Here is a 16,121-nt window from a genome sequence, read left to right as displayed (position 1 = left end):
AAATAAAAGTTTTTTAGCAGTGAGTGCAGTTTATTGTTTACAGAAATAACATTTTTTCTAGGGCATAGAAGTAAATCTGTGTGAACATTTTATTTTTCATTTCAAGCTCGGCATGACAACTTCAATTTACATTCTGTTTTACAGAATTTACAGTGAAAAGTCAAAAGAAAAAAAAAACATAAAATCCCAGGAAAATGTCACAAAAACAACAGGAACAAAATAAGGAAATGACTCTAAAACACACATAAGTAAAGACCTCATTCCAATAAGCAACAACTGAAGTAGGTAAATAAAAAGCAGCAGAGCTGAAGCTTGATGTGGAGATCGCAGTTAGCATGTTTTTAACACAGTCCACCTCATATTGCTTCTCTTCACAGCAGCTCAGTCAAATGGTTTTAGTTCAGTGTGTAAATTAATACAAAAATGATCTTTTTTTGCAAAGGTAACAAAGAAATCAATGAACCAGATGTCTATGGAACCCATTTATTTCCTACAAAATGTTCACATAGTTGAAAAGTTGACTTTCTCCTTAATTTTCTGCATACAAGTGACAACATGGTTCACTACTAAACTCTGTTTTAATGCTTCTTTACAGGCTGACTCAATTTAGCAAAGAGCCCAACTTTCAGGTTAAATTATCCCATCATTCCATTACAGTATTTATTATTCTTTACATCAATCCAAAAAAACGAGTGGTTGTCGTTGCAGTGAAAACAGCTTTTTTGTCAAATTCAGGCTCAGTGGAAACGCTTAAATCCCACAGTTCAGTTATCGCCCCAGAACTGACCAGTGAGACAAAATCCTCTCCTAACAACCTGCACTTCTGCTGCTGCTGAAGCTGGAATGCTCAATAGAAACGTGTTTGCTACATCGAAACAAATGAAATCCTATAAAAACGGTGAGTTGACAAAGAGAGGTTTTCATGTGGTGATGGTTAAAGCGACCCACTCCGATCAAAATTAGCTCTTTTTAACCTTTACTTGTGGTATTTTTCTGAATATGAAGGACATATATGAGGAAAATTAAGCCTAAAATTGCATTTCTGGGTATTTTTTCATTCAAATTTGTGAGATTTAGTAGCAGATGACAGAAATGCAGTTTAAAAAGATCATGTTTATGACTAGAAAATACGATGGGTGGGCCACAAGCTCCCTGCTACGAGCTCTCAGCAACAGGGAGGGGAAGGGGGGCGGGGACGCTTCACGCCAACGGTCCAGCCCACAATTTAGGGGTGAATTTCTGATTAACTACTGCTGCTCTGCAGAAACTAAGTCCCAGAAAACTAAATTTTTATTTCTTTTGCTAAAAACAGAAAAATCCTAATTAAAAGACCACCATTTAAAATAGTTCTAAAGATGATCGGAGTGGGTCTTCAACTTAATCAAATCCTTATAAACATTTGCAAGTCTAAAGTGGATTTAAATGAATTTTGTAAAAAGCTGCAGATTTGCAAAAAAAGTCACTAAACTTTAATGCAAAAAAATGAATCAATAAATGTTCTCGTCTCGATAGATTTACATTAAACGTAGCAACTTTTTCAATATTTAGCAATTTTTAAAAAATCAAGTTTTACAGTTTCTTTTAAAATAAAAATTAAGGTAAATCATATTTTTTAATTAATTAAATTCTTTAAAAAAATCATCACATTCCCAGATCAATTTCCACTCATTTATACCACTAAAACATCCATGTGCACTCAACGATTCAACTGATTTTCAGTCACTTTTTTAAATAATTCAGCATTCATATAACTTCTTTGTTTGTGTCAGTAATTTTATAACATTGGATTTTTAATTAGATTTGGTCCCTTTGTGTTGGGAAACAAATGATTCTATTTTGTCGGCTCGCTTCACTACTGAAGTAAAAAAAAAAAAAAAAAGAAGCACTTTCTGGCTGATGTTTAAGGTCAACATTAGAGATTCTCATTGGTCATTGAATGGTCAGCAAACGAAGGCACTGAAAACAAGTTTTTATAAAATCATCGCTGCACTGGATCGCGGTGCAGAGATCAACGCCAAACTCCTGCAGCATCACAGTTTCATCACAGAACATGAGGACCTGGTAACGCGCGTCTGCTCAATGAGGCAAAAAAAGCTGGTGACCTGTAATGTGGCGCGGCAAATGTCTCCTTTGGTGCTGGACACTATCTGTCCTGAACGTCTGACCTGAGGCCGCCGTCCGACACGTCCTCAGAGGGAGTGTCGAGGACGGGATTGACAAAGCCTTCAAATTCCACGTCTGGATTGTCCTCTGGGCGGGAGCTCACGAAATCGTTCTCCCACTCCAGAGCGTTGGAGTCCTCGGAGGCCGAGGTCGGCCCGCTGTGCGGCGGTCTGCCGCCGGGTCTCAGAGCTGCGCGCAGGATGTCCTCCTCTGTTCGAGATCGCTCCCACGCCGGAAGAGCGCGATTGATTCCTGAAATGAAAGGCAGGAGGACGGAGGTCAGGCCTGGTGGAGGAGACGTGTGCTCGTAACACTCGGATCACTTCTGAAGTTAAATATTTGAGAACTTTGAGCTTCCAGACAGAACCAAAAACAAGTTTAAGTTATAAATTTTGATTTTGCTGTCCGTCACATCTACGGAAAAGATGAGCAGCAGCACTGAGGAAACATTTAACGCTGTGACAGCATGAAAGACAGTGAGTTGGTGCTATTTTTAGAGCCTTTGGTGTGGAATCAATCCCACATTTTTCCAGGATGAGGGTGGACACTTGACCACTAGGCCATTAGAGCTGCTGGAAACCAATCGACTTTTTTTATTTTTACGTCTAATGCTAAATAAACTTAGAAATGACTCAGGCATACAAATAACTTATTATAATAATGAGAATAAAATAGATGCAACATCTGATTCCAATCTGGAAACTACGGGATTGGGCCAAAATTCCGATCACATGACCAGAGCATTTGCCTGGGTATGCTGTCCCTACCTTCCTCGTCCTCCCACTCCAGATCCAGAGAGGTCCCGTCATCGTTGGTGGAGCGGGTCTTTGTAGTGAAATCCCAGCTGTACTCCGTGTTGGGAGTTACTGTGTTTGTGTCTGACGGAAGTCCTGGCAAACAAGAGGAGCCATCATAGCAAAGCAAACTCTATTCTTCTAATGCACAACATTAAAAGCTCCAACATAAACATTTGCCTTTTGTTTAATTCATAATAAAAGGCCAGGCTGCCCACTCACTGTTGCTTCTAAAAGCCTCAGACTGGGCTTTAACATTCTGGAGGTAGACATCGAAATCCTCTCCGGAGGTTTGTCTGAAACACAAGACCATGTTTAGAACAAGTCTCAAACACGTTCCTAAAGCACAGAGCTAAAACAAGCCGACGGCTCAGCAACGTTGTAAAAAGAGGTGGAATTCAGAGATTTCAGGAGTTGAGCTGGAATAGAGGTTTGAGGGGAGAACAAGGAGCAACTCCGTGACTTTTGCTTTGAGGGAGTTCAAAAACTGAAGTCATAGGAACCAAGTAAGTTCATTAAAGAACCACTAGGTGGATTGCTAATGCAAAAAAAAATAAATACTATCAGTCATCATTTACTTTAATATAAAACAGCCCAACTATAGAAAACCAAAAGACTTTCAATCACTTTTACACCTGTCTTGTTTAAGTCCCACTTCAATCATCTTTTGATCGATTATCAAAGCGTTTCCAGTCATCTTTACATCATGATTATGCTGTTTTTACCCAAAATCTAAAAACATCTGTCATTTTATTGGACATCGTTTCTGCAGGAGCTCATTAGAAATTTGCCCGAGTTGTGGGACTAATGACACAGCAACTCCACCCCCACTTCCTGTCACCCATCTTTTTACAGCACGTGTCAAAGTCAAGACCGGGGGGCCGGATCCGTGTAATTGTGTCTGGCTCTCCAGATCATTTTATTCTATTGTTATTAATGGACAGATGTTAGCTTGCGCTGATTTCTAACTTGAATAATTTTAACAATATATATATATATATATATTCTGGAATAATATTCCTGCCTTTTCATTTTGATAATTATGTTAAAAAGTTACAGTTTTAAGGTTTTAAAAATGGGCATTCTGTTAGCTTTTTGGACTATGTTGCCATTTACTAATATTTTTAAGTCTATTTTGGAGTTTAGCTAATATTTCAGCTACATGTTAGCTGTTTTGGCTAATTTAGGCTTTTCTTCAGTTTTTAGGTTATTTTGAAGCTTAGCTTTTTTCAGTTTCATGGTAGCTGTTTTGGCTAACCTAAGGTGTTCTTTTTTTAGGCTAATTTCCCATTTAGCTAATATTTTAGCTGGCTTTCAGCTTCAGTGTTTTTAGCTATCAGCACTAGCATCTTCAGCTATCAGCACTAGCATCTTCAGCAGCCACATTCAGCTTACAGTGTTCTCACTAGCATTATCACAAGTAATGAAATATCTAGTTCATAATTATGCCAAAAAGCTATGGTTTTAAAGTTTTAAACATTTAGTTTTAGAGAGTTCAATAAATGTTTATCCTGTTCGTCCCACGACTGAAGATGTGTTTTGGATTTTGGGGCCCTGTGCGATTGAGTTTGACACGCCTGATTTACAGGCTCTCCCACTAGCTTACAGCCCCCTAACATTACCAATTTTATGCCTACTTTTCTTTACTTAATTAGAAAGTCTGTTTTTTTTTTAACCTCATACAAACCAACAATCTTTACTCAGAACATTTGTTTCCTGAAGGATTTTTTTTCTAGAATGTAATGTTTCCTCAGTTTTTTGTTGTTCCATCATGAACTCAAACTTACTTTTTTTGCTGGGCTTCACTGCTGGCTCCGTCTGCTTTCCCGCGCGTCCTCTGTGCAGGCAACTGTAATATAAAAAAACACAGATTAACACGACAGGTTAACTAAAATAAATAGATTAATTTTTTTTCCAGTCATAGTATATAATATAGATTAATGCTGTAGTCAGAAGTCTTAATTTCTTTAATATTTTTCTCATTAGGAACTTTTAAATATTGCTTTGAAAATGAGTTTCCAATTTAAAAGAAAAAAATCCATCAGATTTAAACTAAATTTGTATGTAAACAAAATTATTTACTTTATTTTTCTTTATGGATATAAATAGAAAATGTGTATAAATTATAAAAAAACTGATGCTCTTTAGAACAACCTGGTTGGAAAACACGGATCTAACTATTTAATGTAGAAAAAACACTTCTTTTTTTTTTAAAGTCTCTAGTTTCCCAAATATCTAAAAGTTTCCTGCATTATCTGCAATAACATACTTAGGCTAAAAATTGTGATATTTTTAAGATGTTTTTCAAATATTTGGCACATTTTTAACCATTAGTTTTAACACAGCTCTGCTCTTTTGATTTTCACTTTATTATACTTCAAATTACAAAATCAAAACACTTATTTAAATGTTTACCTTCATGTTTTTTATTGTTTTACAATGTGATCAGATTGTAAATATGAAAAAAAAAAATATCTTTGTATGGCACATAATGACTTAAATTTAAGGTAAGATGTTAGTTTCAGGCTCCTAAGGACCAGAATTTTCTACAGAGAACAATCCAGTCGACCACACCTTACAACTTTGCCACAGGTTGATGCTATTCTTGCTAGAAATGAAATCACTTGTTTTAATGTTTTAATGTTTTAATTGTATAAAATGTTGTGAGTTGTATTTTGCCTTGTGATCTGGACTCTCTTGAAAATGAGATCTGGGGATCTCAATGGGACTTTCCTGATTAATTAATGGGTAAATAAAATAAAAATAACTGAAGTGCAGGTTTGTTTGTTTTAATCCATTGCAGACAAGTAAACAAACTAATAAAAAGGTTAAAATAATGTGTGACTGGACAACAAAACCAAACAAGAATGGAGTTTAAAAACAGAAAATAATAAAATAGATGAAAATGTGACAGAAAACAAAATGATGAGAACTTTAATGCTTGAACCCCCCTCCATATACATGACAGTGGGTCAGAGGAGAAGTTGCTTTAGCCGAGCATCAAGTTCAAACTGGCAGAAGGGAGCGCTTAGTGCCGCCTCACCTCCTTCAGTTTTCGCTCACGTGCCAGCCTGGCGGCCTCACGCTGGGCAGCGTTTCTAGCCTCCTCTTCTAGCCTCAACTTCTCCTCTTGTGCCTCTAACTGAGCAGAAATAACAAAACCAAAGACAAAACAGAAAATTAACACAACAAAAATAACATAAAATAAGAAGCAATGCAACAACTTAAAAGGCAAGCCGGAACAGATCTGGAACAGAAGACGATGAGGGCCGATAATCGAACAGTCGGATCCTTTCTGGAAACTTACGTCAGCTTGTAGCTTTCGGTCTATCAGGACTTGCTTGTCTGAGATAGCAGCATAACGATGTTCTTTGAGGTTCTTCAGCTCATCCTCACTTATAGGCCTAATAAAAAAGTTCAAACCATAAAGGCTTAAAACATTTCTTTAAGTAGATTTAATTAAATTCAGTCCAAGTTCTCACCTTGGGCATGGCTGTGGACTCTCAGCCTGCAAAACAGGAATCATTTCACAAAGTGTATTAAGATATAAATGAATGTTGAGAAGATGTAATTATTTTTGAAGGGTTTTAAAGAACTTAAACTTCATTAATCTGGAGTCAATGGGAATGCGCTCCTGCTTTAATGCACTTTATAATAAAGCTATTAGGCTTTAGAGCAGTGACAGAGATAAGGACAAACGCATTCCTTTAATATCTCTCTGATAGCAAAAGCATTATAAATATAAACTTACCTCATCGCTTTCTACCAGATTGTCAAACTGAAAAGATATAAGAACAAAATGAAGGACACTACAGATAAAAGAATATAGCATCTAAATAACATTTCAATGCAAGAGTCGGACCTCTATTGTGTAATGTTCCCCTGTGGTGCTGCTCCTGAAGTACTTTGACCTGAAAAAAACAGAGCAAAAGTTAGTTACATTTCAGTGGGTCAACCACAACGGACATCAGAACTTTAGCAGAACTTTGGATTAATCCAAGAGGAGTGTAGAGAGTCTTATGATATGGGCTCTTAGAGCTGAGGAGAGGAGATTCCAGTTCAGACAAGGAAAACAAAGACGCACATGGATCTATTTGTTTGTAAGTGGATGCATCAGAAAGGAGTCGAGCAGGGAGCTTGTGGCCCGCCTATTGTACTGGTGATGTCACAACTACAATATATATTTTTAAAAATGAACGTCTGCTCCTGGATTAAAACAATTTGCAAAGGAAAAAACTAAGAAATGCTTAATTTTTTCAGAAAAAGACCACAAGATGATGTTAAAAACACAATTTTCACCAGAGTGGGCTCTTAAAATATGTATATTATTGCATTAACAAGTACAAATTTGTCTTTTACTGGTTGCTACACTAATGTTGTCAATTTTACATTGAAGGATGAGGGTGCTACTGATAGAAAATGTGTTTGACTTCAAGTAAATCGGCTGCAGCTGAAAGATCTTATTGACAAAGGGCGTACTTTATTTTGAAAAGGAATTTGTGCTGCTGTCAAAAGTCAAACAAGTGAAAATTGTAAGACTTTTATAGCTCATTAACTGTACATCCTTAAATGCAACATTTCATAAACGAATGAGTTAATGGCCATAAAAACATAACATTTATTTTGTAAACAGTTAAGTTTTTGGCTCTTACCGGGTTTCAGTCAGTAAGAAACTGGCCCAGATGGCTTTTTTTTAAGTCATTATTAAGTTTATAATCACTAAAAAAAGCCCCCAAAATATTTGAAAAGTGAACACAGAAGATGTTTTAGATGTAAACATCACCCTACAAAGCAAAAATGGAAAGCCACTTAGGATTAATCACAGATGAGTAACTACTTCCGGTCAAACAGAGCCTCCTTAAATAAAGAACTATTATCTCTTAGTCCACCCTCTTCTTTATTGTGACACAAAAGCAACAGAAGCAGAGAAGAAAGGACATCCAGACAGAAATCATACATTATTCATGTCCGGATTGGTGTCTAGAACTACCCACCGAAAGAGACAGTTTTGACATTAGGAGGTAAAAATACAACATTCAGGGTTTTGTTTTAAAAACGATATGGTGTGTTTATAGCAGCAGGGCTGCACTTGTTGTCCGAGCTGTCAACAGTAGGGGTGGGGTCTCGATTCCTGCCTGCAGACCGCTAGCGCACAGCCAGCTGTACCTGTAGCTCCTCCATGACATCTCTCCCAGGCTCCAAACGCCCCTTTAAGCGTCTTTCCAGAGCAGAATCGAGCGAACTCTAATAGTTCACGCGGGCTGAAATGATGCTAGCTAGCTTCCCTAGCTGTTAGCTAACACGTACCCGCCTCCTCGCTGGATCCTGCTGGCTTCCCTCCGAAAGAGGCCGACGCAGTAAGCCCAGCAGTTACCCATCGCATTGTCGGGGGTTGATTGTATCGGCTCCCTCTCCCCCCGGCATCTGCTGGAGCTCAATAAAAAGGCGACATCTTTCTACAACAACTTCCTCTTTCATCAGCTGATGTAAGTCTGGCTCCACAGCGCCATCTACCGTCTGATGCGAAAGTCTTGAAAACTTCTTCTTCTTCGTGTGTTGTTTATATCGTGGTGAGCAAACAACAAAATGGCCCATTACCGCCACCACCTGGTTTGGAGTGTGAATCGAGGACTTCATTGTGACAATAGAGTTGGCATGTGATACAAGACTATTTATATTCGACACATTAGGCGTGTCTTCTTTAGAAATTGAATCAAATATACATAACTGTGCTTGTTTCTTAATATGTCACAAATATTCCATAGAAATTTAAATTTCTCAACCTGTTTTTTTAGTGTGTCTCTATCCCTTGCGTAATATTTTACAACTCAATATTAATGTTTCACATTTTCTTGCATTTACCATTTACATAGCTGGTAAATAAGTCATGTGTTTAAGTGGTATTGTAGAAACTTTTCACATTTTTTTTTTAAATTTCTGCTAAATAAGAATGCTAATTTAGCAATTAAGCTTATAATTGTCCCGTCTGTGTTTAATATGCTAAACTTCTTGGAGAAAATGTAAGTTATTGCAGGCTGTAGGTTAATGTTGGCTGAAATTAATCCACTATCTACACTATTTGATAAATACACTTACTGGGATATTAATATTGACTAATATTTATTAGTATCTAATTTGGACTAATATTGACTTTATCTTAAATAGGTTTCGGAACTCCTAAACACTTGGAAACCTGAGGTATCTGAGAAAGGATGTACAGGAACATCAAAAACAAGTATTTTCAATGTTTTGTTTCAACAAGAATAGGAGGATAAATAAAGGAAAACAAGCATTTTTTACTTTTTTTATTATTGTTCAGTTTTTTTTCTTCTAATCGGTGTGGTCAGAACCAAAGAGATACTCATGGATCTCATCTTCAGCAGGATTCTTCTCCACAGTCTTGACTTTGACCTTGTGTGGAATGGGCATGCATCTGGGCACAAGCTTTCTCCCACTCTGGAAGAAAAGGCTCAATTAACCTCGGCTATAAGTCATTTAAGCTAAAACTGAAGAAGAAGCTATAGAGTTTATATTGGAGTAAAAGACAGCAATATGATTCTAAAGGTTTTATAAGTGCTGGATGTTGGAAAGTGAAAATATTCTGATTGAATATTTCCCTTACAGAACATTTATTATGAAAAAATAGTATCCACACCTTTTTCTTTGAGTCAGAAAAAGATCTTTCCTGGTATCTCTTCATCCTTTCTTCCTGTTTCTCTTTCTGCTCCCTTAACTTTTCCTCACGCTGTCTGCAACACAACATTGGAACAAAGCTGCACGAGTCTGCAGAGTAACACAACAGCATTCAGAAGGAAGATTCTGATTAAGCCTCACCTGGTCCTCTTCTCACTCTCCTTGATTTTCCTCATGTTCTCCAGCGTCTCTCCAGGGATGCTCTCCAGGCCCTCCAGCAGTGACAGCATGCGACTCTCGATGTCAGCCACCTTCTCAAAGGTGCTGAGGTTGGTCATACGGTCGTCCACGCAGCTCCGGTGGACCTTTGCCACTTTCTCACCGAGAGCATCCAACATCGCATCCTCCAAAATAGACAAAAGTTTGGGTAAGCAATGTATTTACTTCAGCATTTCAGTGGTGGTCGCACATCAAAAAGTTAAAACAAAACAGAACAACTTTATGAACATGTCTGATTTAAATAAAATCTGATTTTATTTTGGAAAGAATTACAGTTTGTACAAAGAAGGTGGAGAATTAATTCTTCCTGACTTCTTTTGTTTAAAGGAAAAAAACTATGTTTTATTTTGAAATGTCTCATAAGAACATTGAACTATAAAGTATAAACCAGATTCTAAATTCTGATGTTTAAATTCACAAAGGTTGTTTTTTTTACACAACATGATTAAAATCCCTGAAACTGAATGAAAATTTGAATATGTATAATAACTATTATATGACTGTAAAAATACAATCTATTCTAAATATTTTAAAGATTCAAGAAGACAAAAAAATTTAGAAAAAACACATTCAAATTTTTAAAACACTGAAATGCAAACAGATTTTTTCTTTACTGATTAAATGTTATGTGCAAACAATTTTTCAAAAGAATTTGGACTGTGGAGCAAAAAAACACTGTTTTATGCAGGGAAATAAAAAAATATATAAAAAAATTAAGAAAAATAACTAGAAAACAATCAAAAAGTGATAAATGAAGAACTAAAAATTCAAATTAAAAACTGAAGTAAAAAATAAAAAATCATAGGATATTAATTAAAATGAAAGATGAAGAATTTAAATTGTAAATAAGAAATAAAAAAATAAAAAATTATAAAAATAAATCATTAAAAATTAAAATTAAAATTAAAATTAAAATTAAAATTAAAATTAAGTTAAGTGATTATTATTAAATTAATTTTTGAATTTAGAATTTAACATTAAAATTTAATTTCTAATTCCTAATTTCTGAATTCTAATTTCTCATTTCTAATTTAAAATGCACTAAAATGAACTAATCACTACGTCTGAGTGTGCAGGGGCTTTTATTGTTGAAACAATGTGTCCTGCAGGATGTTCTTACCCGGTCCTCTGTGCTCAGGGACACGTGGAGCTGAACCTTCTGCTGGAGCTTGGCGGCTCTCGCTCGCTCTCTTTCTCTTCTCTGCTTCACGTCATCAATCTGCACTTTGATCTGCAGGTAATCTTCATCACTGCAAAAAGAGATGATTGCTTTGAAGTGATGAAGAGGAAGTTCAGATTCCATTTACAGGTCTGGAATTTGAATGCAAACATGAAGAAGGTGGAATTGAATGAACTATAAGTAGCTGAGATCTGAAAAGGTCATACAAAGGGCTCACATCTCTCTCCTCGTGGCCTCTATTGCATGTTGGAGCTCCTCCAGCTTCTCCTCCACCCTCGCAGAGTCCTGGATTAGAGCGAGGTTCTGCTCGGTCAGCTCCGCCATCAGGTCCAGCAGCTGCTGGGGGTCGGTGAAGTACATTCCTGGATCATCCTATGAAATAGAAAATGGACAAGCTCCACCACTGCAGGAACAGCAGCTATGATATGAACAAAGAGGAGCTGACCTCATAGTCAGAGCTGTCATCAGTGCCTCTGAAATTACAAATAAAGACAATTATTCAATGGTAGTTATTCATTATTACGTTTAGTTCGTGACGCTTCTTTTAGAGGTTTTTTTTTAAAGTTATTTTTATCAACAGCATTTTTTTATTTTGTTTGGAAAATGTTTCCTTCCTTTGGTGAGGTTGGATAATTTCATTATTAGTTCAGTCAGGCGAGACATAGAAATAAACAGTCTAGAATTAAGTGACGGTGCCGGATGTGCCGTACGCATCACTGAGGTGAGCCGATGAGAGCTCCGCCTCTCGTCTGTCTGAACTGGACGGCTTCCTCTCCACATCTGCATTCAAACAAATGACAGAATAGATAAAACAAGTACAATTATAATATTTTCTTCTCTGTATGGATCAAATATGACAGAGGATTCAAAGCAGATTTGGATATTTTTCATCTTTTAGCCATTTTACCTTAAGAAAAATAACAAAAAGATCCTTTAATGTCTATGCTGTTTATTAAATACTTATTAATTTTATTCAGAACATTTTCTCTTTGGGGCTCAGGTTTGGTGACCATCTTAGCATTTTGACCATCAACCCAACCTGTTTCTGGAAATTCAATTGACAGTTTTTACTTGTGTTTTGCGTATATTTTTGTAAAGTACTTGCCATTTTTGAGCGTCACCTCCTGGTTTTCTTCTCTATCTTTATCAGAGGATTTTTTAGCCTTCAAGGCCTTTAACTTCTGCTCCTCCTGCCACTCTGGAGGAGAAAGTCGGTGCAGAAAGTCTTTGTATCGCTTGTAGTCCATCAGGGTTTCTTCAAACCCAAAGATTTCTCTACAAGTAGAAAAAATGAATCAATTATGTGCATCAAACTTTGAAGTAACGTAAAAGAAAATCACCTTTTTATGATCCCTATTTCTGCCGTGAGCTTCTTAATCTCAGCATTCTTCTCCTGCTTTAATTTGTCCTCCTGTTCAAAGCTGAAAACAAGCGTTTTAGTTAGACAGGTCACAATCAAATCTTTATTTATTGTGTCATTACATCATCACTCACAGGGTTCTGGCCTCCACGGACTTTCTCTCGTTCTCCTTGAGGAACTCCTCAAACCTCTGGTTCTGCATCTCAATGTCCTTCTCAAGTTCTCTCAGCTGCTTCTCTTCTTTCACTATGGCTCTGTCCATCTTCAAAATCTCTGACCGCTTTGCTATCAGAGATAACTAAAAAAGGAGAAAAATGTTAGAAAGAGAAACAAAATACAAATATTTCCTAATTAGGTGAAGTATTGTTGTTCTCTTGTTTGCTATACAATATCTTGGAGTAGTTGTAGTACATTTATTTTGTATAAAAACACTATATGCAAACTAAAGAATCACTGATGAATGTACTCTTTGTTTCTAACTTTTAGCTTGTTGATTGTCAAGTTTTTGCAGCACAGCTTGAAGTCCTGCAGCAGATCAAGGTGATCGATGGATAAAACCAACTTCCATCTCACTTTTCTTATTGGTTAGGTCTGATCAGGCCCCTCCCACCTCTCTGTTGTAGGTAAAACTCCAAAATCAGTTTTTAACATCTTAAGACCAGAGTCCCCAGTAGTAATGTGACACAAAATATGATTTCCACGCACAAAAAGGTAAAGTCTTGAGAAGTTGAAGACTCACTTTGTTCATCTTTTGATCAATTACGCATCACAAATAAGCTCTTTTCCAAATGACTTCTTTTGGTCTTCTCCTAATTAACAACAACTTGAATAAAAAAGACTCAAAAATGCGAGTATAAGCTTAATTTTCCTTATAAATGTCCCCCAACATTAAATAAATGCATTTTAAAAACACCAAAAACAACATTTTCATCAGAGTGGGTCTTTAAGCGGCAATTTTTTAAGACAAGTGGCTAATTTTGTCCCTCTTTGCTTGCCATGGACCACAACAGAAACACTTTATGTTAAAAGTCAGTCGCTTGAATATATGTGTTTGCCTGCAATCCACTTTACATCACATTCACTTCTGCATGGACATCCTTATGATCTAAATGTGTTCTGGATTTTTTTTCAATATGTTTGCAGGATGCAGCAAAAATAACGCACAAAAGCCATGAATCTCACAAACTATAGAGCTATAAGATGATCATTTGGGATCCACACAGTTTTTGCTCTTTTGCAAATTTTTCTGGATAATTCCCATCAACACATCAATACTTTGCAAGCAGGCTTGAATAAGAGGAATATCTTTGTCTTTTGATTGTGTGTCTTCCTATTGTTTTGTCTTTGTTCCAGTTCAAATGCAAAGAAATGCAACTTTTTCTGGCTGAGAATCTAGATTTATTTTAAACAAAATGGTTACAATCGTAAATCTTGAAAAAACAAGCCAAAGAATCACCTCCAAAACAGCTTTTTGTCGTTCCATGGAGATGAATTCATATTTGCTTTGCTTTGTGATGTTTTCTGTTAACAGAGAGCACAGTGGTTGACTTTACGTCACACTTTATTAAGGCGATCATCTCTTCGCTTCCTCTTCTTACCCCTTTTCACCGGGAAAAGTTTCAGATCCCGTTTTCCAGATGCCTGCTTAGTGACTCCCGTGTTACTCTTGCTTTGCTTCAGAGTCCTCTTTTTCTCCTCTTCCTCCTCCTCCGGCTCTCCCACCAGCTCATTCTTCAGCTTGGCTCTCATTCTTGCAGCGTGGGATGTCTTCTCTCCAATTGGCAATGCCAGGTATTTACGCATCTCCTAAACAGAACAAGTATTAACAGTGAAATCCATCTTTCACTTGTAGTGCAAACTGGACAGAGTATCTATGGCTGTTTTTATTTTTTTTATTTTTTTAGCAAATGCAAACCTCTTTTTGCTCTTTTCTTTCATTTGCACCAAACTGAAAAAAGCTGCTATCATCTGGGATTTGAAACGGGCTCCGTTGTGTTCTCCTCATATCTGCAAACATAAAAAAATAAAAGTAATTTCATCATTTGTTCTTGGAATACTTCAAGATTTTTCACTCATTACCTGTTTTTTTTTTTTTTAGATCTTGCAGCAATATGAGGCTCTGACTGCATAAAGCTGCTTACGTTAGCACTGATTCCTTCCCTAAAAACATATACAAAAAATATTTACACACTAATGATCATTTGTGCTCCTTCAATCTATATTAGGGAATCTTAGCAGGCTGGAACATTTGTTAGGAACTTGTTCTCTCTGAAGAAAGCACCAGATTTGCCAAAAACCCCACAAAAAAGTCAAATTATTTCTAACGTTAACGTTAATGGTAAGTCCTAGTGATGAATTTCATGATACAAACATTATTGTAATGATTTTTTTCAACCCTTAAACACCACAATTTTCAGATTTGATGTAATAAAAATAAAAAATAATAATTTAATGCTTGTTTAATTGTGTCTAAATTATTGCAAACCATCATAAAGTATTGCAATTCTAAAATTAAACTATCTTTCTCATGAAAATGGCTAGCATGCCTTTACTAATTAGTTACTTTTTAGGATTTAAGTGAACAAAATATGTTTTTTTAACTCAATTTTCAGCTTTTAATGATTTTATTAGAACAGAGCACATCTGATTAAGACATTTTTTTTTTTATAAACATATATAATAATTTTCAGAGAGCTTCTATAGTACATACATCGGCTATGAAAAATTGCTCTAACCACTTATAAAAAATAAGACATTTTTTGTGATAGTCAAATGAATCCCTAATAACTTGGAATAAGCGTTAAAACAAATATTCTGGAAGATGTTGGGGTGTATTTTCTATGTATTCTTTCAACTTAATTAAAAAAAATGCTAAAATACTTTATATTATTTTCTGATTCAAAAAGTCTACAACTTTGAGGGTATTTTTTTTTGCTTCCTGGCAAAATAGCTTAAAAAGAATTGGTAGTTGCTTTCTCTTTATAATAACTTGTGACTTTTACAATAAAATGCACTTACTGTGTACGTTCTTTATAGATCCATTAAGAAGTGAATAGAAAGAGAGTCCAATTTCTTCCTCTTTAGCATGTTTTTGCCTCCGCTTGTGTACTGTTGTCTTGGTAACCTGCTGCGTTCAAGCCTCCTGGGAATTATTGCCTTCACATTGAGCAGAGGGACTGTGCCTATAACCACCACTAGATGGCACAAACTGATTAAAAAATGTATTTTCTTGTAATCCTCTCTTTGCACACTCAGTATGTTAGCAAGAAACATTTACACAAGATTTAAAAGATGTCACTTAAAGACCCAGAGAGCATGTGTTTCATTCTGATCGCCAGGACATCTCGCCTTTTTTCTGCACCGCTGAATATTCTTAGAAGCTAATACTGTACATTTTGCCACCAACGCATTTGCACATGACCCTGCACATCCCAGCTCCACAGAGCAGCCCACACACTACTCTTGCTTGCAGGAAATCCCACTGTCAGATTGTCAGGTTGAAGTAATGCTAACACGTGGGGGAGTGTTGGCTCGAACAGCAGCAAAGGGCACGCAGCGTTAAAAAAGGAGGAATCTTGATTTTTATTCAGCTTTTGAAGGAAATGCATCACAAATTTGGAGTCAGATGTGAAAACTTGTGTGTTTTTAGGAGTAAACAAAAACATTTAAAATCTTTTTTATTCTCTTTTTTATAGCACTTTGCTTTCGTCTT

General features: G+C 36.3%; 2 protein-coding genes and 1 long non-coding RNA gene across 7 annotated transcripts; 1 reads left to right on the top strand and 2 right to left on the bottom strand.

Moving 5' to 3' along the window:
* Nucleotides 1-51: 51 nt before the first annotated feature.
* Nucleotides 52-8,396, bottom strand: ap1ar (adaptor related protein complex 1 associated regulatory protein). 2 transcript variants are annotated; one of them, XM_024283706.2, is made up of 10 exons: nucleotides 8,265-8,396; nucleotides 6,820-6,868; nucleotides 6,709-6,735; nucleotides 6,440-6,465; nucleotides 6,265-6,361; nucleotides 6,001-6,099; nucleotides 4,745-4,806; nucleotides 3,180-3,253; nucleotides 2,931-3,053; nucleotides 52-2,415 (listed from the first exon to the last, which is right to left on the bottom strand). In XM_024283706.2, exons 1-10 carry the CDS (start codon nucleotides 8,333-8,335, stop codon nucleotides 2,144-2,146), a joined length of 900 nt encoding a protein of 299 aa, XP_024139474.1. In that variant the 5' UTR covers nucleotides 8,336-8,396; the 3' UTR covers nucleotides 52-2,143. The 2 variants fall into 2 exon arrangements, with proteins under 2 accessions (XP_024139474.1, XP_024139475.1); XM_024283707.2 differs by lacking the exon at nucleotides 6,001-6,099.
* Nucleotides 8,305-11,551, top strand: LOC118599297. The gene is made up of 3 exons (XR_004948599.1): nucleotides 8,305-8,443; nucleotides 9,836-10,017; nucleotides 11,008-11,551. It is a non-coding gene; the product is annotated as an uncharacterized LOC118599297 (long non-coding RNA).
* On the bottom strand, nucleotides 9,286-16,021 carry LOC112153465 (cilia- and flagella-associated protein 100). 4 transcript variants are annotated; one of them, XM_036214115.1, is made up of 15 exons: nucleotides 15,428-16,020; nucleotides 14,489-14,569; nucleotides 14,325-14,416; nucleotides 14,008-14,215; nucleotides 13,866-13,930; nucleotides 12,544-12,707; nucleotides 12,390-12,470; nucleotides 12,155-12,324; nucleotides 11,760-11,829; nucleotides 11,495-11,522; nucleotides 11,267-11,421; nucleotides 10,990-11,119; nucleotides 9,792-9,994; nucleotides 9,613-9,706; nucleotides 9,286-9,413 (listed from the first exon to the last, which is right to left on the bottom strand). In XM_036214115.1, the coding sequence occupies exons 3-15, from the start codon at nucleotides 14,412-14,414 to the stop codon at nucleotides 9,288-9,290; spliced, it is 1,584 nt and encodes a 527-aa protein (XP_036070008.1). In that variant the 5' UTR covers nucleotides 14,415-14,416; nucleotides 14,489-14,569; nucleotides 15,428-16,020; the 3' UTR covers nucleotides 9,286-9,287. The 4 variants fall into 4 exon arrangements, with proteins under 4 accessions (XP_036070008.1, XP_036070007.1, XP_024139473.1 ...); XM_036214114.1 differs by having other exon boundaries at nucleotides 14,325-14,569; nucleotides 15,428-16,021; XM_024283705.2 differs by lacking the exon at nucleotides 14,489-14,569.
* Nucleotides 16,022-16,121: the final 100 nt, after the last annotated feature.

This window comes from Oryzias melastigma, linkage group LG10 (genome assembly GCF_002922805.2).
Source record: "Oryzias melastigma strain HK-1 linkage group LG10, ASM292280v2, whole genome shotgun sequence".
NCBI lineage: Eukaryota > Metazoa > Chordata > Actinopteri > Beloniformes > Adrianichthyidae > Oryzias > Oryzias melastigma.
This window is presented reverse-complemented; position numbering and strand designations above follow the sequence as displayed.